The 27,289-nt window shown below is 44.9% G+C and overlaps 1 protein-coding gene across 2 annotated transcripts in view; it reads right to left on the bottom strand.

The window, feature by feature from the left end:
• Positions 1–75: 75 nt before the first annotated feature.
• Positions 76–27,289, bottom strand: part of LOC310997196 (cell adhesion molecule DSCAML1-like) — a gene marked incomplete at both ends in the record, with an annotated part of 49,053 nt that continues 21,839 nt past the window's right edge. The window contains 30 exons of one of the 2 annotated variants that reach the window (XM_083986873.1): positions 76–509; positions 1,635–1,946; positions 2,510–2,710; positions 2,862–3,014; positions 3,102–3,220; positions 3,342–3,372; positions 3,511–3,666; positions 3,773–4,060; positions 5,095–5,283; positions 5,562–5,660; positions 5,785–5,948; positions 6,086–6,203; positions 6,782–6,935; positions 9,159–9,316; positions 11,015–11,170; positions 12,327–12,512; positions 13,557–13,797; positions 14,391–14,461; positions 14,583–14,750; positions 14,844–14,972; positions 15,103–15,199; positions 15,775–15,974; positions 16,567–16,743; positions 16,842–16,961; positions 17,161–17,445; positions 18,275–18,547; positions 19,061–19,357; positions 19,556–19,831; positions 21,372–21,650; positions 21,759–21,905. In XM_083986873.1, coding sequence (XP_083842999.1) covers positions 76–509; positions 1,635–1,946; positions 2,510–2,710; positions 2,862–3,014; positions 3,102–3,220; positions 3,342–3,372; positions 3,511–3,666; positions 3,773–4,060; positions 5,095–5,283; positions 5,562–5,660; positions 5,785–5,948; positions 6,086–6,203; positions 6,782–6,935; positions 9,159–9,316; positions 11,015–11,170; positions 12,327–12,512; positions 13,557–13,797; positions 14,391–14,461; positions 14,583–14,750; positions 14,844–14,972; positions 15,103–15,199; positions 15,775–15,974; positions 16,567–16,743; positions 16,842–16,961; positions 17,161–17,445; positions 18,275–18,547; positions 19,061–19,357; positions 19,556–19,831; positions 21,372–21,650; positions 21,759–21,905 — 5,678 coding nt within the window. The remainder of the gene's footprint in view (positions 510–1,634; positions 1,947–2,509; positions 2,711–2,861; positions 3,015–3,101; positions 3,221–3,341; positions 3,373–3,510; positions 3,667–3,772; positions 4,061–5,094; positions 5,284–5,561; positions 5,661–5,784; positions 5,949–6,085; positions 6,204–6,781; positions 6,936–9,158; positions 9,317–11,014; positions 11,171–12,326; positions 12,513–13,556; positions 13,798–14,390; positions 14,462–14,582; positions 14,751–14,843; positions 14,973–15,102; positions 15,200–15,774; positions 15,975–16,566; positions 16,744–16,841; positions 16,962–17,160; positions 17,446–18,274; positions 18,548–19,060; positions 19,358–19,555; positions 19,832–21,371; positions 21,651–21,758; positions 21,906–27,289) is intronic. The other variant, XM_083986874.1, reaches the window with a different exon arrangement.

Below are 27,289 nucleotides of genomic sequence, written 5' to 3'. Positions count from 1 at the left end.
CCCAGACTGAAGAGCGCCAGAGTGGGGGCTGGCTGAGGAGTGGGACAGCAGTGCATGTCTGTGCAAGAGAATGGACTACACCAATGTGTATGACTTGGAGTAGGCCCCCACACTCTGTTTCTGCAGTCTCCCCAGAGCAGAGGAGCTGCTCTCGAGCAGCGAGTCTCTGGAGCCCCCCACCTTGTTACTGTTGGTGGGGTTGCTGCTCGTGCTGGAAGTGGAAGCTGTTGCTGCAGTGTTGGAGCTGGGCATGGTGAGAGTCCTCTGGGGTAAGGTGGCCGTGCCTGAGCTCGAGCCCAGGCTGCCCAGCCCAGAGTGGCCCAGCGTCAGGGCCTGCTGCTTGACAGGGTCTAGAGTCTTGTGGCGTCCCTGGGTGTGATACGCCCGCTGCGTCATGCTGCGGATCGAAGCTTCCCGCGGTGGCACAGCTGGGCACGGGTCATGCAGCTCCCCTTGCTTGCGGAAGAATGGGTCTGTTTTCATGTAGAGGGGAAGGTTGCAGAATTCACCTGAGAGAGACAAGAGAAAGGTTTGATCAAGATCACGACACGAATGAGGCCATTTTAAATTAAAGTCACATTTGTGTCTTTTTGGCTGCTTCAGCTGAAGGATGCTGAAAAATTATTTCAAAATTCATAGTAATGAATATATCCTGGGTCTTTTCAACATTATAACACATGGTGGCTTGTGTGTGCCTTGGATCGCTCAGACGCATCAGACGACAGGCTTATAGGGATAGTTCAACATTTTGGCAAATTGGCCCATTGCCATAATCCCTATAGTTTTAGCAGTAGGTTTGTTCCCTTTAATTGTCGGTGCAAGCTATTTTTAGAACGGCGGAGCAGAGCCGTGAGCTGCTCAGAGCTGCACTACGGAGGCTAATGGGATTTCTTGGTTTCCCTCATCAAACTCATCAAATACACAATCCAACAACTCCAAAACGCTCTGGTGGACAAGTTGTGAGCTGCACATTCACCACGCTATGAGATAATAACGGAACGTTATGAGACAGAGTTGTTTTAGAGGTAAATTCATGCAAAACCACTGATGTGTGTTCCCGTCAGGAGCAGTTTTTCGGCAAGCAGTCTCTGCATTTGCCTCTAAAACAACTCCACCACACTATGAGATAATAACGGAAAGTTACAAGACAGAGTTGTTTTAGAGGCAAATGCAGAGACTGCTTGCCGAAAAACTGCTCCTGACGGGAACACACATCAGTGGTTTTGCATGAATTTACCTCGAAAACAACTCTGTCTCATAACTTTCCGTTATTATCTCATAGCGTGGTGAATGTGCAGCTCACAACTTGTCCACCAGAGCGTTTTGGAGTTGTTGGATTGTGCATCTGATGAGTTTGATGAGGGAAACCAAGAAATCCCATTAGCCTCCGTAGTGCAGCTCTGAGCAGCTCACGGCTCTGCTCCGCCATTCTAAAAATAGCTTGCACCGACAATTAAAGGTAACAAACCTACTGCTATGACTATAGGGATTATGGCAATGGGCCAATTTGCCAAAATGTTGAACTATCCTTTTAAGTCATTTTGGTCTAGAAGAGGCAATAACATGACGTCTATAATGAGTATCTTAACTTTAATTGAATGCAAAAGAGAAGAGTTCTCGTCTTTCATACTTACTTTTGTTGGCGCGGTGGGGAATGGGCACTGCCACATTTTTACCGCGGTCATAGTCCTGCGGTTTGGGTGGTGAGGCGGTGAAGCGGCAGATGCCCGGTTCAGAGGGCGTGCTGAGGGAGGTCATGCTGTCCGCCGGGTCGTTGGTGCCCGTGGTCATTTGGTCAGATGAGCTGTCGGAGATGAAACACTCTGTAATGGTGAACTTGGCGTGCTGCAGGTGCTCCTCCAGCTTGGCGTGCTCATAGGCCCTCGCTAGCTCCTCGTAGGTGGAGGAGGCGCTCTCTGTCGACACCATGCTGTTGCGGCCTTTATCTGGAAAAACAGAGAATGGGTAAGTGTGGCAACCATTGATTGAGACACTGACTGATTAAATCGTCCATTGCTATTTTGTTGTTTGTTTTTGGTTTCTTGTTGTTATTATTTAACATTTTGAAATAGTGTATAATATCGGTGTTGATACTAAGCCAATGTAATTATAACTATAGAAAGGGGCAGGTACCATAAGTTTTTCTTCATCCTCCTCCTTTTCATTTATGGTGATTATGTGTATGTATATGTGCAATCATGTGAAGTATGTAAACCATGAATGGAATAAATCGAAATTAAATGAAATGTATGTTTTTTTTTAGAGGTTGTAGAGGTTATAGATGGAGTAATCATTCTTTCTCCTTTCCTCCTTTAATTTGGTAATTTGACTATGCTTGTTCAGGTGTTTTCTGATCATCTGCCTCAAGATTGGTCTTAAATGAAACCATAAACTAAAATCTGAAATTCCTCTTAGGGGCACAAAAAAAAAAGTAAATGAGATAAAAGCACTATTAGCGCAGATAGTTGTGGTATCATAATGTTAGATGCACAGGCCGAGATCGCCCCACCTGTGTCTTGGGAGAGGCTGGCGCTGTAGCTGTCGCTTTCGGTTGCAGTGATGCCATGAGAGCCCATCGTTCGCCAGTCTGAGGTCAGAGTTCGTGCCGAGGCCGTCGACTGACTCTGACTCGGTCGGCTCAGCGTCCACTGGCTGGAGTATCTGTTCCTGGAGCTGTGAGCTGATTTGATACTCTTCCTGGACACGGGGTCTGAGAGAGAGGTCACAGTGATCAGAGGACTGCTTTGTAGCCCATAGGATGACTGCCCTACCTGCTCATTCCCTTCCATGTCATGTCACTGTGATATTTATTGCAAAAAAAAACTTCATGTTCTTCATGTTTAAGTTAAAACACAACTCACTTGTGCCTGGGCGGATGTCCGACATGTCAATCAAAGGCCCTGAGTTCTGGATGAGGGCCTGGTGGTGCAGAGACACGCCGGTACAGAAGTTCTGCGGATTCACCGACTGGCTAAACTCGGTGTCTGTCACTGGCACCGCTGCTTTGTCCTCCCCTGTTGCAACAGTTTAACAAAAAATGTTAATTACTAACTCTAAACTAATCCGTTGAATGACATTGGTGTTGTTGTGCTGCCATGTACCGATCTGTTTGATGCCTTCCTTGTCCTCGATGAGCAGCTGAACACGTGGGATGTCGATGTGGAGCCTCGGCCCTTGAGGAGGGCCCTTCACTGGAGTGTCTATACTGCGATTGTTCTTGCTGCACACGGCCACAAAGAAATGACACATACAGTTAAAGAGGTTTCTCTTATAAGGTTTTCCAAAAGAATATAGTATGTCATATAATAACTGGAGCTATTCCCATGCAGTCTGGCTCTTACCTGATAAGCATCTCAGCAAGGCTCTTAGCATCTATAAGAAGACAATAACTTAATTAGATTACAGTTGGCTGGGAGATAATCGTTTGAGCTTGTCATTCTCTGTTACATTAATCCATTACACACAATAACATTGATCTCTCTCTGAACTCTCTCTTTTCCCATCTCTCACCCCTAAGACGTTTAAGCCTCTTCTCCTTGCGTTTCTTGCGGATAATGAAGAGCAAAGCAACACCCAGAGTAACCAGGATGACGGGAGAGCCAATGGAGAACAGCTTTTTCACATCATCGCCCTCTCCACGAGCTGATTTGATGGGAGGGATTGTACCTGTGGAGAGAAGAGGAACAAGAGAAAAATAAAGATCGTTTAGAGAAACATTAGTGTGGACGGTGGAGGCGCGAGAAGAGTGATAAAGAAATGGGGATTCACTTACTACCATCGTAGTCAGTAGTGGCAAACTGGGAGCTCTGGTTGCCACACCCTGCGCTGTTGCAGGCCTTCATCTTGAGCTCGTACCAGGTGGCCTCCCGCAGCTCGCTGAGGAAGAGCTGAGTGGTGGAGTTGGCCTTGAGGCTCTGCCAGGCCCAGGTGCCTTTGGGTCTGAAGTCCAGCATCATGTCCGTGATGGGGCAGCCGCCGCTGGTCCAGCCCTGCAGGTTGAGCCCAGCATGGGTGGAGTTGATGTGGGTGAGCAGCGGCTGGTCCTTATTGAACACCGGCTCTGTAGAGAAGAGGAGCAGAGGAGGAAAAGCTGGTTAGAAGGAGAAAAGAGCAGTGTATGTATGTATGTATGTATGTATGTATGTATGTATGTATGTATGTGTGTATGTATGTCAAAGTCAAAGTCAGGTTTATTGTCAATTCCATAATATGTACGGGACATATAAGAAAATCAAAATTGTGTTTCTCTCAGACCCTCGGTGCCGACAGTAAAAAGACATACAGACAGTAAACATTTAAAAAACAATAAAACAATCTGTGAATCTAAAATACCAACCAAAAAAAATATGAATAAAAAACTCAGCTAAACTAGTAATAAAAAAATAAGTAGAAGGCACAATAGCAGCAGTAGTTAAGTGCAAAAGACAGTAGTGCGACTTTTTTTTTTGTACTGGAATAAAGTGTATGTAAAATGTATAAAAATGTATGTATGTATGTATAAAAATGTATATAATATGTATGTATGTGTGTATATATATATATATATATATATATATATATATATATATATATATATATATATATATATATATATATATATATATAGGCATTTTATGGTTGGATTAAATTTTTGGTCACAGTAGAGTAGTAGGGTTTTCGCTTAAATATAAGATTTTAGTATTTAGTGTAACAACTCAGTGTATTACCGATTCTGATTATATTCTCATTTGATGCTGCAGCAGAACAACAACACTGTGAAGCCATTTTGTGTATTTATGTTGCATTATTAAATTTCCTTTTGAGAAAATTTTAATATTTTAATATAGGATTAGGCAAATGGAAAACAATCAACAAAACCCCTCCTGTTATTTCTCAGCTTCTCTACAATTATACATGTTTCCAATGCACATAAACTGTGACGGGCAGCAGGCACAATTCATATTTTGGGTTCTTTGCACAACCATTAAATATGGAAAATCAGGTGAAAGTGAGATGTAAAATTTCTATTTCTCAGAGTCAGCATAGAAAGGTCAAAGTTAAACCAATATCTTTAAATACATCACGTCTTTCTACACTTTGGTTTTCTCTCCTCACCTCTCCCATGGGTCTTTGCCTCAATGATCTCGCTGATGCGCCCTGAGCCCACGCTGTTCTTCGCAGCCAACTTGACCTTGTACCAGGTGCCACAGCGCAGGTTGTCCAACCTAAAGGAGCGCTCGCTGGAGCTGATGAACACATCCCTCCACTCCTCTGTGTTGTCCACAGAGTACTGCAGCACAAACCCTGCAGAGTCACACACAGCACAGCTTCATGTCAGACACGAACAGCTACTTTAAATAAATACTGACAAAAAAATGTTTTAACTATGTGGATCCTCGATGCTGCTACATCCACCAGACACCAGGGGGCGACACGCAGCTACAAAACAGCTCTAGTTTGCCCAGAAACATTAAGCTTGTTGTTTACACTGTTGTATGCAGCATTAGTACAACTGACAGCAAGAGGGAGAAGCACAGGGATCTGGATCTGCCACAAAAACAACCAGAGTGTCGGGATCATACCTCTGATGGAGCTTCCTCCGTTGTCCCCAGGGATCCAGGCCAGGGTGATGGAGGAGGTGGAGGTGGTGGAGACCGTCAGACGTGGCTGGTCAGGAGGAACTGGGTGTAAACACACACACACACACACACACACACGGTGACTTAACAGAGCAGAAACATCACAAAACAAACATGTCTTTCACTCATCCGTCCCACTCTAATACATCCTCCGCTCGTTCTTTACCTTGCACCACCAGGTTGACTATGATGGTGTCAAAGCCCAGTGTGTTCGTGGCCGTACAGGTGTAGTACCCAGAATCCTCTGCTTTCACTGAACGCAGCACCAGGGTGCCGTTGGATAGGATCTGCCGCTGGCTGTCGGCTGTGACTGGGATGGCAGAGTCCTCACTGACAGAAAGCACAGAGAGAGGCCACGGATGTTAACACCCTCATCCTGCAGCAACTTTAGTTTGTTCGTCTAATTTTCTGAATGAATCGTGATGGTGACGTATTATAGATCGGTATATGACATGAGCAGCTCTGACCTGTCTTTGGTCCATTTAATGGTGGGAGCCGGCTCTCCCACTGAGCTGCAGGGCAGGCGCACTTCCTTCATCCAGGGTGTGGTCACTGTGCCCCCGAAGGACAGGATCTTAGCCGGGACTGCTCGCAGAAACACGCAGAAACAACAAAACTTTGTCACACACTTTCCCATTCAGATGATGGCAGACACAATAAGACAACAGAAATCATAAAGACGTCTCTCTGCTCATACTTGAGGTTGTCTACCTGCCTGTCTCTGCTGTTCGCTGCCCAGTTTGTCTGAAAGGCCTAAAACTTAAACTGCCGGGGGAATAGAAAGCTGTGGAGCAGTGTTTTAGTGAAGCCCCTCCCCTCGGCTTCAGTCTATCTTTTCTCCATAGATCCTCCCCTCTATTGATTCTCTCCTGCTACTTCTCTCCCCAAGGGTCATTTTACTGGATAGGCCCTGTTCATCACCACATAATTAACAACAGCGTTTCTTGCCACATAGCCGCCACTCAATCAATACTATGGCTGTCAATCAATAGCGGAGAGAGCAGACAGAGGAAGGGGAGCGGAGAGAGAGAGCGATGAAAGTGATATATAAACAGGACATCATGTTGCCGTATCATAGCCGTCTTTAGAGAGCTCTCCCTCATAACCTTTACAGAGATCGCTTTACCCTTCTCCTCCACTACAGGCTCGCCCGGAGGACCCACCTTTCCCAGCAGGCTCCACTGTGACCTTTGAGCTGATGTTGCCACGGCCGGCAGTTGTCACGGCTGCAGCCCAGATGTGGTATTGTTTGCCACGGGTAAGGTGCGTGATGCGGTAGAAGAGCATCTCTGGGTTGGCCTCGTACTCGCTGGGCGCCTGCGACAGAGGGCACGCAACATCATGTTAGGAAACGACCACGACACAGTGACACAGCAGGCCGGGTGGCCACTCCGATAGACGGAAATATGGATTGAAACAATCCGTGTGCATTGAAACTTTTCTGACAGTTATTTTTTTAAAAAAAAACAATTTTACAACAGGGAAAACACAGGTAAGATGAACTAACACGCGAAAGCTCAGCTGTGTTTAAGTGTCTGGTGGCATTTTGGGTTCCAGGAAAAAACATTTAAGGAAAGGACAGGAAAAGTCTATTTTAATCTTTTTGTTTTAGATTTTCTCTATTGTATTTTAAATCCCTGACCTCACTGAGAAACCAAGATGAACATATAGAAACACAGATCCCATTAGGAGGGTTTTAAAAATATTTTGCATGTGATGTTTAAGTCTTATATATGGAACAAGATGCATTACTGTATTTTATTATCTTATGCTCCCATAGGCTTTCGTAATTTTTGCCTTGTGAATCTGCATATTTACCTTTTTAGACATTATAGTATTTAGAATTAAAATTTTTGATTAACCTTAAACATCATATGTGTAACAATTTTATTTGTAGCCTCAATGCTTCATTAGAATTTAAGCATCCAGTTGTTTTTCCTGTTTTCTGTTTAATTCAGTGTTTCTTGCCTTTGTATTTTCTTTTTCTCAGTAATGTTGTTATCAGAGGCCTTTCTCACCATAAATGATCTCTTTATGGACTCCACTGCCGGATTTATGTGGATTGTCCTGTAAACTAAGTGATTTGAAAAACTAAATATGACTCTCAGAAGATTGCTGACACTAATCCTGAAGTAGGCACTGATAAGAAGTATTTCAATTTTCCTGACTGAAAGATAAATGATGGAAATGTCACATTGCACGGATTTGCCTGTTGTTGAATTTATTTACCTTTGATGTACAAGTTAAATGTTTAAATTCTAAATTAATTGAATTATTTCACTTTATAAAGATGCAGATACATTCACTGGATTATAAAAAAAATAACAATTGTGTCTTTAATTCTAGATTAAATGACGAGTTCCTGTGAATATTTCCCTGACAAGCACATCTTTAAGACGACATCCACACACGTGCACCTGCACACAAACGCCAACGCACACACACAAAAACACCAAAAACACTGTTTTCTCTCAAGTCGAGCCTCTGTTCTATCTCTTTAATCTGTTCATCTCTCAATGTTCATCTTCAGTTCCTTCACCATTTGCTTTTCCCTCTTTCCCTCTATCCCTCTCCGTCTAGCTCAGTGAAGAGGAGAGGATGGAGGGACAAGGGGAGGGAGGGTGTGTGTGTGTGTGTGTGTGTGTGTGCGTGTATGTGTGTGTGTGTGTGTGCATGTGTGTGTGTGTAGGGGGTGCATTCGTACATTCCTCCGGCATAGCGGTGGTGTTGTGGTGATCCAGGGAGTGATACAGGGAGATAATGAAAAGACGGACAAAAGCACTCTCATCTCGATGTGACTGATACCCTCCTCTGCTCCTCCTGCCTGTCTCTCACTCTCTCCCCCACTTCCTCTCCCCTCATCCCTCTCTTTTTCTCTCATTTCCCCTTGGTCTCTCCCTACCTCTAATGGTGTGTCTCTTTCTCTCTCTCTCTCTCTCAACCTCCTTTCCCCCTCCCTCCCTCCCTCCCTCCCTCCCTCCCTCCCTCCCTCTCTCCTCCCTGCCTGTGCTCATTTACATGGCACTCATGCTCAGAGAAGGAGGAGTATTTGTGAATAATAAGAAAGTGAGATTCTAGCCTGATATCACGATTTCACCGCGCGCTGGTGTTTGTGGTGAACATGATCTAACCACAGCTGAAATGCCGCACATACATGTATAAATAGAAAATATTGAAATGTGATGTCTGCGTGTGTGAGTGTGTGTGTGTGTGTTTCTGATGCGGCAGTGTGCATGTGTGAGCTTGTTCTCTGCCTCATTTGCATATCTACGTCTCATCACGTTGCCAAGACAACCTCATCTGTTCATCTGGGAGGGCAGGAAATAAAGCGATGGTGCAAACACAGTGAAAGAGAGACACGCAATGATTCACACACACACACACACACACACACACACACACACATACACATACGCACACACTTACAGGTTCAATTAATAAGAGTGGTTACAAATTAATTGTTTCAATCTGCAGTTTTTTTTTTTATCAAGTCCAATCACCTGGAACATTTTCTACTGGGCACTTGTGAGTCACGCCCACGGAGCAACAGAGACTTACCGGCTGGCCAGAGCCCGGGCTGGAGCAGTAGATGGTGTACTTGCGGATGACACCGTTTGGTTTGTGCGGAGGTAACCAGGACACGACCACACTACTTGGAGAAGAGGGAACTGCTTTGATGCCAGCTGGTGGTCCGGGAACTGGGGAAGGGAAAAAAACATATGAACACCATCAGAATGAATGGTGGTGGGAGACATATTGTATATTATATACATGTATGAGCTTCTGTGTGTGTGTTTTTGTGCACACACATGCTGGGTGTTAAGTGCCTATTAAAGTGAGCAGGCTTGTTTGCAGATTGGTGGTGTTATCCCTCACTAAGCTGCTCGGAGAGGACTTGGAAGAACTCCCTTTGGGTAGACGGGCCGTGACATATGTTCATTCAGACATTGGTCAGCGTTTCTGACTCTGTGACACCCAGCCTTCTCTTAACTCTCCGACACACACACACACACACACACAAACAGATTAGACACTATCGTCTGATCCTCTGCTTGCCACTTCAGCTTGACACTGGACACCGCTTAATACTCTTATTACAAGCTAAAGCATGAGAAGAAGGGGTTTCAAATGGTAGCAAACGCACACACACATCAGGACACTGGACGCTGTTTAAAGTGAACAACGGCGCTTTTGTCACGTCGGCTCCACAGCGAGAGGTTCACGGTGTCGAGTTTATTCAGTCGCCCACATAAATATACTTGTTCCTGACAGTGGGCCTCTACAGAAGGAGGCTACCACAGTGTAAAGACCCAGCCCTCTGAATCCATCCCCCCCTGTTCCTCCTTTTCTTATACGATATACCCCCGATTCATGCCATTCAACCCACCCCTGCCCTCAGGCGTCCTCACCCTGCACTTTACACTGTCAAGGAGGAAAAACAACACAAACTCAGAAAAGGGTCGATGTAGTGAGGCTGGTTTTAAAAGAGGGAGGCGGGGATGATACAGTAGGTGCAGTTCCTGGGGGAGAGATGACGATGGGATGTTCGGGGGGGGGGGGCATCATCATTATCATAACTGGACCTCCATGTTAAAGTAGGAGTGGCGGTGGGAGGGTGGGGAGGGGAGTTAAGTCCCATCTGGTGCCCAAAATCTGCCCAAATTTTGCTGACAGTCTGCCGCACAGCCAGCACAGCCAGCACAGCCCACAGCGGTGATGAGGGCGAGAGGCACAATGGCGCTGAGTGAGCGGCTCCACCTCCATGAATATATTATGCACCGCTGTGCCAATCAGAGGAGGATGTCACAGCAGACGGCTAATACACATTTCACCGATGACATTTCTATTTTGTCTTTTTTTTTCATCTCATTCAATTTTGTCAGCCAAGAATAATCCGTGTGATCACCTTTCTATCTTTCCATCTTCAACCCCGAGGCCCCTCCTCCTTCCCCCTCCTCTATGAAGAGACATGGATCTGGCTGTAATCCCGCCTCCAATGGTGTAAGCACAAAATTAATTCTCTCTAATCCAAGAGGAGTTAATCCTTACGCCCATGGCAAGAGGTTTGGTGGAAAAGACACAGACCCAGGCTGATGGCTGATTCTTGGATGCTATATGGTCCCAAAGAGCAGCCCCCCCTCCTCTCCCCCCAGCGTCTCCCGCCAGCCGCCCCTTCAGCCTTGAGCCATAGACCAAAGCCTCTTAATTCTCATTAGCACTGCTAATGGAGCTTCCCAGCACAAATGAGCTTTTGTCATGGGTTTGAGATACGGACCAGCTCCCTTTTTTTTATCTGCCCCCCTATTTTACCCTCAGCGCATACACTTAAATATAAGAATGAATAAATTAAACACTGAAATATTTCAGTTTCTGTTTTTGCTCCTGTGTATACTCACGATCTTCGCGGGTTTGGATGTACAGGACGTTGCTGCGGACTCCATCTCCAGCCTGTGTGTAGGCCAGCACCTGAACGCTGTAGTTGGTGAACTTCTCCAGCCCTCGCAGCTCCACCTGCTCGCGAGTTGTGGTGATATTCTGCATCTCTCCCCACTCTGAGAGAGAACAGGAAGGAAAGACTTGCTTGAGAGAGCACTGGTGGTTGTCGGGAGGACAGGCAACACAGACCAGCTCTTGCTTCGCCAGAAATGTTTTGAAGGAAATGTGACTACAGCCTGGATTACAAGGCAGCATCTGAAGGGAAAAGTTGGTGAAGGATATTAAAGCAGAGACTACAGTTTGTGTGCTATGTCCCGTATTTAGTTAGTTAGTTTACTAAAGCACTGGGTTAAGATTAAAGCAAGGGTGTCAAACTCGTAAAACCGCTGATGCGCGTTCCCGTCGGGGATAGTTTTTCACCAAGCAGTCTCTGCATTTGCCTCGAAAACAACTCGGTCTCGTTATTATCTCATAGCGTGGTGAATGTGCAGCTCACAACTTGTCCACGAGAGCGTTTTGGAGTTGTTGGATTGTGTATTTGATGAGTTTGATGAGGGAAACCAAGAAATCCCATTAGCCTCCGTAGCGTAGCTCTGAGCAGCTCTCGGCTCTGCTCCGCCGTTCTAAAAATAGCTTGCACTGACAATTAAAGGTAACGAACCTACTGCTAAAACTTATGGCAATGGGCCAATTTGTCAAAATGTTGAACTATCCCTTTAAGATGTTTATTGAACTATCCTTTTACAAAACATTGTGAACATCTTGAAATTTCATGAGAAAAATGTTTGCAATTTCAACAATGTTATGCCTCTTCTGTTGTCTATATACAGTAGTTTTCACACTTGGCAAATTCCTCCCACCGGCCGGATCGGACCCTCTGGTAGGCCGCAGGTTTGAAACCCCTGAATTAAAGAATAATTGTAATTGTATTGTCTGGATCACATTTCCCACAAAACACACTTGCTAATGCAAATGAACATATTTTTTGGGAGACAGGGTTGAACAGTCATAGGAGAAACACAAACACAGTCAAACACAGCACTGTCATCTCAGCGACCATCATCAATACTGACGGAGTTTAAAAATCCAACACGGACACAAAACAAGGGCAAACGAGAACCAATTCAAAGACGACACCAAAAAGGAACAGGGAGTGCTTCATGAGGAAGGTGCGGACACATATCGACACATCAGGACGCACGGCACCGACAGAGAGGTAAGTGGCGGGTGGGAGAGGGTGGGGAAGTTTAGAATGAGATAGGTGATAATTACTCTGCATCGGCCAATGGGCCTGGCCCCCACAGCACCCACCTCCGTCAGGGAAGAGGGACCAAAACACAACGCGGTAGCCTTTCAGCACACCGTGCAGCGTCAGCCGTGGAGGCTCTGCCCATGTGATCACCGCCTCGTCCGACGTCACCGAGATGGCTCGCACGTTCTGCGGAGGCTCGCTGGGCACTGGGAGAAGACAGAGGGAGATAGAGAGTTAGCGTTGCGAGGCTTTTTTTTAGGCTGTTTCCAAAGACTTCACCTTGTCCAAAAACCCTTGTTATTGCTGTCGCTAAGAAGACCTGACTGATTTAGCATGGCGACTGAAGCACTGATAATTAATGACTACTCAACACCACAACCCAGGGGCAATCTCTGCTGAAATAAATCAGTCAAATAAGCTCAAATTAGCTCTCAATAGCTCCTCGTTCACTGGTAGCTTTTAGAGCAGCGAGGAGAGAGGGAGAGGAGGTGTGGAGGTGTGGAGGGGGGGTTGATGGAAAAAGAGGAAGAGCTCTGAGAGAGAGCAACATGAATAGTAAAACAGCCACACCTTAAGGGGTTAAAATGCAGATGAGGTGGGTGGGCTGAGCGGAGATGTGGAGGATAAAATCTGGAGGAAGACAATGTTCATCTTGAAGGTAATTGCCGTTGTAGGGGCAGCTCCAGACTGCAGATCTGGACAATTACCATTACTGTTACTGTTACCATGATCAGGGTGTCTATTATTACTGTCCACACAGGGAAGGGGAGGGCCCCGTGGAAAATATAGAAAACATAAAAATAGACATGTGGAGAGATGAGGAGGGAACCGACTGGAGGAAGAGGAAGATGAAGAAAAAGGGAGGAGGAGAAAACGAGGTAGAGTGGGCAGACATTTAGAGAGTAATGGGGTTCCTTGTTCCTCTCTCACTCTCTTCCAGCCTAATGAGGGTGCTAATTAAAGTTGAAAGAATAATGGGGGATGTGCTGAAAATTCATTTCTACCATTTTGTTTGAGCATTTGTGTCTATATGTGTTTGTTAGCTTCCATAAATGTATGTGTCTTCCACCCTGTTTTTGCACTGGAGTCTGTTTACTTATTTATTCATTAATGACAAATCAAATCGATCAATAGATAGAAAAACAGCTGCCTGCTTCTCATTTATTCTCCATTCTGCCCTCACACACACTGAGCACTAGCAGTTTACTCTTCTCCTCCTCCTCCTTCATCTTGCCATCTACTTTTCCTACCATCTTCCAGCGTTGTCGCGTTGATCTCAGTACTGGAGGGGCCGGTCCCGGCTCTGTTGAAGGCCTGGACCACTACTCCGTACTGGGCAAACTTCTTTAGGTTGTCCAGAGTGTACACCTCGCTGTCGCCGGTCGCCTTCATCTCCACGATGCTGTACTGGCCGTTGCTGCCGGGGCCGTTCTCTCTGTAGCCGATCTGGTAGCCTCGGATCACCCCGTTCTGCAGCTCCTTCTTTGGAGCCTGAAAGAAATGTGGTGATATTATATTATTATGATATATACCAATTAATATAATAGACACAACTTATACCTTGTTAAGATGCATTAAAAAACCACAGTGTATCATTGGAAATAAAACACAGTACAAGATTAGAAAATGTTGCCAAAACCTGGCTCAAGGCATCTTCTCTTGTTTTACAAGATGAATGTTTTTGTGCATTGTCCCTGTTCTAAATAAATAAATTCCTATTCCTATTCAACTGTTTCTGCTGATGATCTGAGTTGTAATTGTTATCTTAGTTTACTTTTCATTATTTGTCATATGACAGTGACTCAACTTGACTCGTTTAAAATTAAAAGTGTGGCAAAAGCTTAAACATTTGTACCAAAATACCATAACTCTACCATAAGTTATAACTATTAATCATAAATTAAATGTTTGGGTTTTCCTAGGCCGTTTTCCTAGGCCAAGGATCATCTAGGTGGGGACATACATACACAACAGTTTAAGGACAATGTGTGGTTGGTTTTGATTAGTTTATTCAGATTTAGATTAAATCAGCAATAAGCACAGTTGATTATGGCTAATTACAGTTAAGTAATAATAGAGTTTACCCTCCATGTGACCCGGATGCTCTGGGATGTCATCGGCTGGAGGATTACATCCATCGGTGGCCCGTCAGGTGCTGTTGACACAAGATGTCAGTAGAGTCTTACTGTGCATAGGCCTAATCCATATTGACAAAATACAGGACAGACGTAAAAAGGAAACGTGAGGATTTTCAGAGGAGGACCCTGAACACTTACGAGCTTCCTCGGTGCTGATTGTGAGCTCTTTGCTGGGAAGGCTGCGGCCGATCTTGTTGTACGAGTACATGCGGATGCTGTAAACACACGCTGGGTGCAACTCCACAATGTTGGCTTGGTTGTTGGTGGGTGAGATGTTCCTGGTTGTGTACATGTGATCCCAGGAGTCTGCGCAAATGCAAGAACATCTCAAATTCAAAAATAACGTATCTTAAAAAAAAAAAAATCTGACATGATCCGTTTGATACATGCGATACATACCTGACTTGTTCTTGTACTCGATGTCGTAGCTGGTGATGATGCTGTTTCCATCAAACCTTTGGATCCAGCGCAGGTTCATGCTTCTGTCCTTCACCTCCCTCACTTCCAGTTCTGGCGGATCTGGCGGCTCTGTGTGAAGAGTGAAACAAAGTGAGCTCTTCAACCACTGGAGATAATGCTGCAACATTTCCTGTAACATAACTGTTTAGCCCTGAAGCTTTAGAATAGAGTCGTGTATAAGATGTGGATATATAGATACCCTGCACAGTCAGCTGGATGAGCCCTCGACCTTCTCCATAGGAGTTGATAGCATGGCAGGAGAAGAAGACAGAGTCTCCTCGCTCGGCTGGGTTCAGCTGTGGCGTAAAAACAAACAGGACGGGGGTCACAGTGTGTCTAGAAAAATCCACAGAAAATGCACCACAGCAAACAACAAACATCTTCCTTAATAACACACCACATAGACACCAATATTGTGCCTTAAAATCCGACTCTGTGACCCTGTACGCTCAATATGGAGCTGCCTTAAGGAGCCAGTTCACCTGTCTTACTGGTACAGCCTGCAAATGAGGAGAACGATTCCTAAAATGGCAGAACTGAGAGATTTTATTTCATATAAGATAATTGATTTGCCTGGAAGAGGTACACATTATTTCCAAGTGCATTTTCTTTTTTTTTTTACCAAAATAAAAGCTTTTCATGTAACTAAATGTTGGGCATATTGTGAGTTCATGGACTTTTTTTTTTTTTTACCAGATGTGTCCATTTCTCTAAAGCATCAAACTGCCTCTATATTTGTTTTAAAATTATGTGTACCTTTTATAGTATTATTTTAGTAACCTGTGCCTTTTTGTTTTGTATTGTACCGTCCGTCAAATGGACCAAGAGTCTGCAATAAAGACATGAATGAAAAACTCAGTCTGTCTCTGACCTTTAGAGTGGAGATGACTTCGTCCCCCTTCTTGTTGATGGTAATGGAGTAACGGGGGTTTCTCTCTGCGTCGATGACGGTGTCCCCTCTCTCCCAGCGGATGATGATGGGTTGCTCGCCCCGCGCCGTGCAGTTCAGCTCCTTGGTCTGGCCCTTCCTCGCCATGGTGGTGTTGGGGTGGCTGGTGATCATGGCAGGAACTAAGCAGAATCACAGACACATGTCAGTGTGACGAATAGTATTATATGCAGTAATGAGATGAGGGAACGGGGATGTGGTATTGGAAACCCAGGATATATTACAGATGTATAGACATCTCTATTTCTGGCCTTCGTTCTCCATTTTCATTTCACGCTTCAAGCCCCGCTGGATCTCTTAGACTACCTCCTCCCTGTCTGCCCTCTTCTACCCCTTCTTTCCAAACTCCTGCCTCTCTTCTTCTCCTCATTTCCTCAGACATAGATTATTGATTGAAGGGGTTCCTGTGGTTTTGTTTTCATCACTAATTCATCAGCCCCTTTTCCCCACACCAAGCTTCGGGAGCACACAGACAGCCAGCCAGAACACATCAATCAATATCAAAGATAGCCCTGGTTAAGGACGTGCAAGACAGACAAGATTTTGTGGGGTTCCACGCAGGCCGCACTAGCCCGGGGGCAAAAGTGCATCTTAGAGGGGCTGATCCCTCTCCAAAAAGACACGACTTATCTCTGTATACAGTACACAAGCCAGGAGACGTGGTTATATGAAAGGAAGTGTGTTGAAGCCAAAGAGAGAATGATTGACACTTACTCTTGACAGTGAGGATCATGCTCTTACTGATGTCTGAGCCCACTCCATTGGAGGCCTGACAGAGGTAGTACCCTCGGTCGTCCTCCAGAACGTGTCGGATGAGCAGAGAGCCATTTGACATGATCTGGATGCGGCCGGTTAGCGGGACTGGGTGGTACTGCTGAGGGTTTCCTACGCCTGCAACACAAAGCAAACGCGTGTCACTGTATTTATTTATTTCTCATTCTTCGTGTGAGCTTTGTAATAATATCGTAGGGATGATGTGCTGATTTTACCTTTGGCGTGTTTCCACATGACCTTTGGAGGCGGATAACCCTCCACAGAGCAGTTGAGGACTCCAGCTTTGCCGTAGATGCAGTCCTGGTTGTTGGGCTGCACAACAAAACGTGGTGGAACTGGGAAACGAGAAGATGCACTGAAGTCAAATAAAAGCTTTTACAGGACGAAAAAAAAAAAAAAAAAAAAGGTTGGATGTTGGATGTGTTCCTAAAATAACACGTTCAATTCCAGGCTCCCACTGCACATTAGCTATCACATCTGATCTGACCTAATTCATTATCACTGTGCCACTCTCCTCTCACTCCGGTCCCTCACCAGTGACAATCAACTGTCTCTCCCAGCTGACGGTGGCGGCGGCGTTGCTGGCGATGCAGGTGTAGTTTCCGTTGTGCTTCAGTGTCACCTTGGAGATTTGTAGGGAGCTCATGAACTCTTTGGTCTCTATCGCCACGCCAGAGGCGGAGCCTGGCACGATGAGCTGGCCGTCTTTGTGCCAGGTGATGCGTATGGGCATGTCCCCAGATGACACCACACAGGCGATGTACATGAGCTTCCCCACTGAGGTAGAGGGGATATCAAAGGGCTGGATGAGCGGCGGCACTGAGGAGGAGAGAGAGGAAGAGGAAGAGAGAGGAAGAGCGCAGAGAGTCAGTAGGAATAGAGGCGGCGATAGATGTGGAAGAGTGGCGGCGTGGCCATCTGGAGCAATGCTGAGAGAGAGAGAGAGAAGGTCATTGGCCAGTGGGTCTCCCCCCCTTCAGCCCCCATCTCCTGCAGCCCATAATAGCTGCTCTGGTTAGAGTCCAATTGGCAGGAGGAAGTCATTCCGTTGCCATAGTAATGGAGGTTGGGGTGGGGGTACTACAGCTGAGACATCTGGGGGATTTAATCTAGGCTTCATTATTATTCATCTAATTAAATCAGAGACACACTCACACGCAGGCGGCACACGCGCTCACACCCTTAAACACCTCTGCAGCTGCCCCGCTGCCATCGTGACCCGACTCACAGACCAAACAAAATGCAGACGCAAAATGTAGCAACACATCTATCCTAAAAACACAACATCTGTCATAAAGCATTAGTGCCTCTCCACAACTTTGCACATTGTTCCCACCAAATGGCGGTGACTGGAAATCTGTATTTGCATCTGTGAGCTGTACAAATTATGTTTGTTTTTTAACCAATCCAGTCTGTATGTCAAACTAAGAGCTGGTTATTACACTTTCTTTTTTTTTGGACAGATTACTTTCCCACTATGCATAAAGAAGTAAAAGTTACAGCAGGAATACTTGTTTCGGGTGGAGCTATAGTACATTACAGGTGTCTGGGATCACTAAAATGGGATTTTTAATACGTTTTTTTTTAACAAAATGAAATGTCCAGTGCATTTGTATCCATCTGTGCCAACTCTTCATTCCACGCTCACCTTTGACAGTGACGTGGACGGTCTGATTGATCGACACCTGGGGCTGGATCAGCACGCTGCACAAGTAGGTGCCCTCGTCCGCGCCCTTCTGCACGTCCGTCAGCCGCAGGGTGCCGTTCTCAAACACCACTTGACGATGATTATCAGGCAGCTGCATCCCGTCCTTCAGCCACTTGATGGAGTAATACGGGTAACCAATCACGCGGCATGTAATGTAGGTGTTCCTGCCCGCCACTGCGGTGATGTCCCGCATGGGTCTGATTCGAGGTGGACCTGGAGACACAGGGAAGAGAGGGAGGGGATGGAGGGGAGGAGACAGAGAGAGACACAGAGGTCGGAGAGAGGGGCAGATGAGGTGAGGGAGGTCATGGCAGAGTAAGGGAGCAGCCACGGAGACAGGAGGTGAAGAGATAAAGGTTGAGGGATAGAGTGATTGGGGCAAGTTGACAGGTGGAGAGGGAGGTTAGTTATGCTCCCTTTACTAAAATCTGATTGAGGATATTTGTTGATTGTAGCCTAATCAATACTGTGTATCTATGTGATTGGTTGTACTTTTTGAGGTGACCCTCAGACAGATAGATAGATAGATAGATAGATAGATAGATAGATAGATAGATAGATAGATAGATAGATAGATAGATAGATAGATAGATAGATAGATAGATAGATAGATAGATAGATAGATAGATAGATAGATAGATCAGTGTGATCTAAACTTCTCTAGCCCCTGGGTGTCTGTATGGAGTCAGGTGTAGAGTGCATTTATATTGAAAAGCAGACAGGCACCTCTTACGTTTATGCGCGCTTGGTACTCGGCGCTACCGGCCGAGTTGCGTGCGACGCAACGATAGACCCCCCCATCTCGAATGAGCGGGCTGCTGACGTTGACGTGCGACACCGTCAGGCCGTCCGACTGGGTGTACTGGCTGGTCTTGTAGGTGGAGTCCCGCACCACAGGCTCGTCGTCCAGCGTCCAGGTGATGGAGGGGGGCGGGGCTCCTTTGGCTGCGCACATGAGGGAGAAAGGCTCGCCGGGGTTGACCACCCGCTCGCTGAAGGAAGACACGATACGAGGAGTACCATCTGAGAGGAGAGAGGGAGAGAAAGAGAAAATAGGGTCCATTATTAAAGCCCCAGTTTGTAACTTATTTGGCTTTTTATTAGCAAAGTGGGGGTAATTCCTACACATTATACCTTTAACTCATCAGTCAAAGTTCAAATTTGTTTTTTTCTGTATATTGATCACAAGCTGTGCTTCCTCCACCACCTCTGTCCACTTACCCTCTAGCAGAATAATGGAAAAGTCCTGAGCGGTGTGGCCCTTTCGGGAGGCGAAGCACTGGTAGGCCCCGGAGTGGAACTTCTGCGCTGCAGTGATCTGCAGGGTGTCGTTGTGTTGTCCCTGGATGGAGATGTGCTGGTCGGGGACGATGGGCTCGGTGTTCCTGTACCAGGTAATGGTGTATTCTGGAGAGCCCTCCACAGTGCAGGTGAAGAACAGCGTGCTGCTGATGCCCGTTTTCAGATTCTTCGGAGATAAGGTCACGCGGAGTGGATCTGAAGAGATAGATGCACGCAAGAGGTCAGAAAACATGTCCACGCTTGTTTGAGCACAGATGCACATTGGTTTCTGAGCTCACTAAATATTATAAATATTTATTGCTGTATTGTTATTATTACTTATTACTTATATATGTATGTTTAGGTATGTATGTGTATATGTATGTGTGTATGGATATATGTGTGTGTGTATGTGTATATGTATCTATGATATTGCGATTTTTTTTTTATAACCTATTACAATATATTGAATTAACATAGAGAGAAGGGGTGGGATTTAATAAGCTTTGGCTTCTTCCCACTCCTTTTGAGCATAAATAAGTGTTAAGTCTTGTTGTCATTTTGTGTTGTTGTCTTGTATTTATTGTCGTTTGTTTCTTGTTTTTATTCTGTTCTTTTTATTCCATGTTCAAATAAACTTTCATTCATTCATTCATTCATTCATTCATTCATTCATTCATTCATATTGTAGTTGCTCCTTTTGGCTTCTTGCCATAAGTGCATAGGTTAAATGACACTTTATCTATTCACAAGTTATTTATTACTTATTACATATTCATTACTCATTTATAGAACACAATTATATATCCATTGGTGAAAATACAATATTTAAATATTTTATTGTAAAAAATGAACTAATATCAATTAACTGGATTCAAAACATGCTACGTGGAGTCATACACCGTCTGTATTTACATTCACAGAGATGTGGAGGAAGAGAGAGAGAGTACAATCAGCGGTGGTGACTCAATCAGTTTGACGCACTCATTAAAAAAGCAGCTGGAGATATCTCTTCACATCTCTGTCCACTTGTGTTAAGTGTGTCTGTGTGTGTGTGTGCTCGTGTGTGTGTTCATGTTTGAGTGTGTATGTACATGTATGTGTGTGTGTGTGTGTGTGTGTGTGCAAATGTCAGTGAGCAATAAGGCAGCTGGTGGTGTATGCTGGGGGGCATCGCTGTGCCTCCCAACCCCCCCCTCACCCTGTCAGAGTCACAGAGTGTGCTGCCATGATGTGCCCACTGGCGAAGCCTACCGCCTCTCTATTCTCTCCCCCTGTCTCGCCTTCTCCTGCTCTTTGTTTCTTTGTATACTTTACACAATGTGCATTTATCTCTGCCACTCGTATTGTCCTGTTATTACATTGTAGATAATGTCATTCCAGCACTGTCTGGATATCTGATCGACCCCTCTGTGACCCGTCGTCTTTATCTCTGTCTTCTTCGCCCTCTCTCTCTCTGTCTCTCTCTCTCTGATGGTGAATGGTGGTGGCAGCTGTGTTACGGATTCAGTCTCAGTGAATTAGTGCTGTGCTTCTCTTTTCGGGACTTGATATGATGGGGCATCATACAACTCACACATGTTTGTTACAGACACACTTTAGGTGCAACTTAGATTTGTGCCTCAAAGCAGCGAGAGAGGCGTTTGTGCATGTGTTGGCCTGCCAGACTTGTTCACCAAGGAGACAGCGTGGGAGCGTGTGTCTATGTGTGTGTGTCTGTGTGTGTGTGTGTGTGTGCTTGATCATGCTCACATACCTATAACGTGAAGCTGTCCAGACACCTCCTTTGAGCCAAAACTGTTGGTGACCTCGCAGGCGTAGCTGCCACTGTCCTCCTGCCTCAGGTCGCTGATGGTCAGCCCTGTCAAACGCCGTGTCCAGCGGGCATCCGAGGGCAGCGGGCGACCATCCTTCAGCCAGCGGACGGTGGGGCTGGGGTAACCTCCCGCTGTGCAGGGAAGCTCGATACTCTGGCCGGCGTGCACCTCCCCTGCTTGGAAACTGTCCAGGATGGTGGGCGAGGACTCGTTGGGGTCTAGGCGGTGGAGTAGAGGGGGGGGGCAAGACAGGGTCAACTTCTGACAGGACAGGGAGAAGAAATATCAAACCAACATGAGTTAAGCGCCAGGAGCGAGCTGCTCACCCATCACGGAGAGCCTGGCTCCATTGCTTTGTCGCGTCTCGCCGCTGTACTTGTGTTTGGTGATGCAGCGGTATGTGGACAGGGCGTCCTCCTTCTGAACGTCAGAGATGTAAAGAGCTCCGAAGGAGGTCAGAGAGAACCTGTTACCTGAGGAAGACACATTGGGTAAAAAAAAACAAAAAAAACACACAATTAATTAATTAACTCTTGACAGACAAAAACAAACAGTATAAAAACGAGACCAGGATGATCATTCTGGTACAAATCCTTTGTGCTCATTGTAAAAACCGTATTGTGCTAAGAACAAACAGCTGCCTGAACAGTTGGCACTACCTGCCTCATAATGTTGCCTCCCAAAACTTGGCACTCAGTCAAGGCCTGGAGGACACGTAGCGGTCACTTACGCCACCCATAGACAGAGCCGGGACAGATTTATTGTTCCTTTATGCACAATGTAAAACTCTTACACAAACCCCTATATCACCCGCAAACTATCTAAATGATCTTTCGGCTCCGGTGACACGAAATCAGAAACCCCCCAAGATGGAGAGCGCCAGGATGAGATCAGAGCGCGTAAACAACCGTAAGCTTTCCTTTGGTGTCAAGAGAAATGATGTGCAGGGGCTTTGTTTGCATTTTACGTAGCCAGTTTCTCTCTGTTGCATTCAGGTACACACATGCTCACACATTTGTTTCTTTACATCAAACGTCGCCATGCGGTTCATTTGCCCCTTTGTGTAGGTATCAAAATCAAAATGGTTGCTGCCAGAGAATAAGAGGTTACTGTAGCCTCCATTTTTCAACACTGACGATCACCTGTCTGGTTCAGGATGCAAGCCAACAGCTGGATATGTTGCATCCACTTGCACCTGTGTGTTTATCATCATCAATATTTTACACGCTCAGTGTTTGCCGGGGTCTTGCGGAGGTCTGAGTAGGTACGCCGAAGGTAGCAGTTATGAACTGTGCATGTGTTTGCATGGAATATACTGTATGACCCGAGAGGAGACACAGGCTGCAATTTCACTGCAGCCTTTGTTTGCCCCCAAGAATGAAGCCTTACAGGATAATGAGCACTTTAAGACTGCTACTCCCACAACACCGACGACTCGCCTGTCACAACACTCTGACATAGGCAGGGAGAGAGAAAGAGAGAGGGAGAGAGGGAGAGAGAGTCAGCTGGATCTGTCAAAGCCACACTTTCTCTCTTCAGCAGGGGGCTGAATCCATCCCATCTGCAGCCTCTGAAACAATACTGATTACACAATACACATCACATTATTTCCCCCACTGTCCAGCTTAACTCACTGGTTTGCTCGTTGTCAGTCTATCTTTAGTCGACTCTCTTTATCTCTTTGTGTAAACCCTCTTATCGCCCGTCTCACCCTTTTTCCTCTCTTTCGCTCTGAACCTCTTGTTCTCAGTCTCTAAGCAGAGTGGCAGACAGAGTAAAATATTAATTACTAAATCACTGTGCTCCCTCAGCTTTTATTCATGCTGACTTGACTGGATAACGAGAAACAGAGCCAATGTGCATCACACACTCAAACACACACACACACACACACACACACACACATACATACACACATGTGGACGCAGCTGCATCAAAACATGCAGACATGCATGCATGCAGGCGCTCTGAATAGCAAAAGGGTGTAGCAGTTGGCGTTGCATAATTTTCTTTTCTCCAACTGTGCCACCTTCATATGATATTATAATGTTACAGTCTCTCTCTATGACATTTGAAGAAACCAGTAATTTGTTCACTGCTTTGGCTCATCCATATTTAAAAAGCTTCTAGGAATATGTCTTAAACATGTGCATGTTTTTTTCTTCTTCTTCTTTTTAATCTAATCTGTTTGGAGAAAAGACGTGTGAACAAACAAACTGCCGCCCCGCTGGAGATTGCACCTAGGATTCAAAGCCGGAGCAACTCCTGCTGCTGTGTTGACCTGTGTTTCAATAGTGATCTTTTAATAGCTTTTAAAACTATCATATGAACCAAAGAGACCATTAGATAAAAAGATGGAAGCACTCATAGCTCTGAAGGAACCATTTACGGTTAAAGTATTTTTTCTATCAGTGGTTCTTTCACGCAGAAAGAAGCGCTTTAAAAGAAAAGCTGCATTTTGCCTAGAGGATGGCGACATTGTTGGATCTTGTATGAGTTATGTAGAGACTCAGTCAGATGCAGTCATGGAAAAAAAATCTTTCCTGGATGCACACAGAGTCCAGAGGACTATTTTAATAAGAGAAAATGTTAGTAGTGAAACCATTAAAAGTTATTCTCAATCTCTCAAAAAAAAAGAAAAGAAGAAGAAGAAGAAATACATGACTTCATAAAAAAGTTATAATTTGATCATATTTCATATCAACAAAAATAAGATTTCCTGCCTGAACCCACCCATACAGTTAATTCATTGCAAGGATTTCTTGGATGAAAAGGCAATTTTAAAAGCTCTGGTGCGTTGCTTTTTCATTCACATGTGCACACACACATGAGTACAAATGGAAATGTTCATATTCAGCAGATTCAGATCCACAGACCAGCTGAAAAGAGGGGAAGTACTAAGGCAATGTCACCTGTGAGCATGGCACTTAAAATCCAGCTGCATTAGTGACTGCTCAGTGGTGTTATATACAGCTACCAGCAGAAACGAGGCTAACGAACTAACTCAAACAAACCGCACTGTGCTGTATGTCCTTAGCAAACCTCTTCTGTGGAATAAAGGTTTGAAATTGTTGTTTTTTTTATCCAACAAAACGCCTGCTGCCTCGCAGTCACAACAACAGACCAGACCCACTGCTATGACAAATTCCACAGAGGAGAAAAGAAAAGGGAAAATAATGAAAATATAAATGTGCGGGAGAGAATAGCTAAAATAAAAGCTTGACAGTTTATAAATAGGATATATACTGTAGCCTGTGCGGGTGAATGTGTATATATGTGTGTGTGTGTGTGTGTGTGTAAATGTGAGTTAGTGGCAGCCTCATTTTCTCACATGCAAATGAAGGCGTCGGCGCAAAGATAACGAGGCCCATATTTCCACCTCCTCAGTGGGGCCATTATTTATTGATGTTCTGCACCCCCCCCCCCCCCCCAACACCCCTCCCTCCCACTCTCACGCTTTCTTCATCCTCTCCCTGTTGCTAGGGTCTTCTCACTGCCATCCTGTTACGAATTTGGTGTACTTTCAGCAATTATTAAAGCGCAAAAACGTGTTTACAATCATCAAGGACGGAGCAGTGAAACCCTCTGTGTTGTGTGACTGCAAAAAAAAAAAAAAAAAAAAAACCCACAGTAGCAAATAGGTGTTAGACGTCAGTGAAATTAATAGAGGAGAAAATGGCATCGGTACGAAGTTGCTAAATATAGCTTTTCAGATGCGAGTAGATTTCGTGCGGGATAACAAATATTTTACAGAAACATACGACGGTGTCTTCCTTTTTTCCTGAGCCTCAGTCTGAAGTTAAGTCCCGCTCAGTGTCTCCAGATAAGGACAATAAGCTCTTAAACCATTAGGGCTAAGACGTGTGTTAGATGTCACCATGAGGCTGTGAGTCTCACCTACTCTCAGAAAGTCGTTGGAAAAACTCGGGCCATGTTCATTAGCAGTTTTATGTGCAGTTCAGAAACTAACTTGGACCTCTCTACCCTCAACAGGAAACTAATTTAGCTCTTGGAAGTGACTCTGACCTACATGCTTTAGAGGGCCACACTATCTAGACTAGGCTATTTTAGGAGAGAACCTTTTTCCTCTCTTAGCAGGAATTATCTTGTGACACTAACCTGTCTGAAAGTCGGCTCATCCTGTCTACAAAACAAAAACAAAAAAGAACGGTGTGAACATTAGCTCAAAAAAAGAAAAGAAAAAAAAAACACTGCAGGTCCAGTGGGAGCTCCTGGTATGGAGCCCATATCTAATCAGTTTGGAAAAGGCTAATGAGCTATCGAACTCACATCCCTGCATCCCTTCTGGCAGATCACTGCAATCTTCTCCCTGGTGTCTGCGTCTTATTCAACAGTGTTGATGGTCAAAGGCAGTGGTTCCTTGCCTTGAAGGGGTTTCCCATGCAGTTAAATGGTTAGTGTATCTTCTCCGCTCATTACAGTGACTATAAGCTAACACAAGGAGAAAATGTGCCAAAGCAGCCGAGGGTCAGAGGTTTCACTCCTCCACAAACTGACATCCTCTGAGAAAAGCCTACAGCACAACATGTTTGTCTATCACAGAGATGTGATTGGAAATCATAAAACAAGAAGGAAATTGATGCAAAAATTCAAATCTTGATGCTTACTCGTGAAAAAATAAATAGAAGGCTGTTGCCACTGTCCATTATTGTATATATCACATTGCTGTAAGGTTTTAAAATGAAAATATATGTTTTATTACATGTCCACACATTGATTATAAAGCACAAATATCCAATAACTTTGTTTATAAAATGCAGTTGTTTCAAGTTTCAATCAAACCTCCACTGTTGTGAAGGTTCCTGCCCTGGAAACTCATTTATTTTGACTAAAAAATCATAAACCTTCAAAGATAAGCATCTTTGACTCCTCAAAGATGTAACTTTAATGATAAAAAAATACATTTTTTATCAGTGTTTTTCATAAATGCAACACTGAATTGATGAAACTTGATGACGGAGAAGCATTTTGCTCCATCAGATCAGAGGTCCAGGTCGGCAGAACAATCCCACACACAGTCACACATGGCACGACAAGAAAGTCAAAGTTTAGTTAGTTTAGTGACAAATAAATGAATTATAATCTGAGATTGAGGTTAAGAAAAAAAAAGCATTGTGTGTGTGTGTCTGCCTTGTATCCCCTGCTCTCGACGGCAAGGTGCAGAGAAGAATTTGAAAGAAGGTGAGAAGAGCGAGAGGAGGAGGAGGAGTGGATCAAAGACTTGTGACTGTCACAGAAAGAAGAAGAAAGAAAAAAAAACGCAGTATATTCCGGAGATATTCTCTGCAGTGCTGGAATATGCTTGGTGCTCACAGATGCAGACATGCCAGGCGCACACACACACACACACACACTCAACACACACACACACATATACACACAGAAACACGCAGGAACACCTACCAGGCTTAAAATAGGACAAGAAAAATTTCCCTGCTGGAACAAAAAATAATAAACTATGCGTTAAAATTAGCAGCGTGGAGTCAGTGAATGGCAGTGGTCCAGTTATGCAGCAGAGGAATGTGTTAAAGCAGAAAATCATGCAACACTGGACTGAATGACTTGATTTCGAGAAGGAGATGAGAACGGAGAGAGAAGACGGAGAAAAGACAGTAAAAGGCGGAAAAGCAAAGGGAAAGATGGAGGGCAAACTGTGGAGGAGATAACAGTCAACGTCTGTGTTCTCCCCTCCTTTCAAACCTTTATGCAAAAAAAAGGGGGGTGTTGCATCTGTATTCAAAGCGAGAGCCCACTCAACCCTCCCTTTGCTCTCTCCCCTCTCGCTGCTGTGTACATTAAAAGCCCAAGCAGAAGCAGGTGTCGGCCAATTAAATAT

Source organism: Trachurus trachurus (assembly GCF_905171665.1).
Source record: "Trachurus trachurus genome assembly, chromosome: 14".
In the NCBI taxonomy this organism is placed as follows: Eukaryota; Metazoa; Chordata; class Actinopteri; order Carangiformes; family Carangidae; genus Trachurus; species Trachurus trachurus.
Note: the sequence above shows the minus strand (reverse complement) of the source record. Positions and strands in the feature narration are given on the sequence as shown.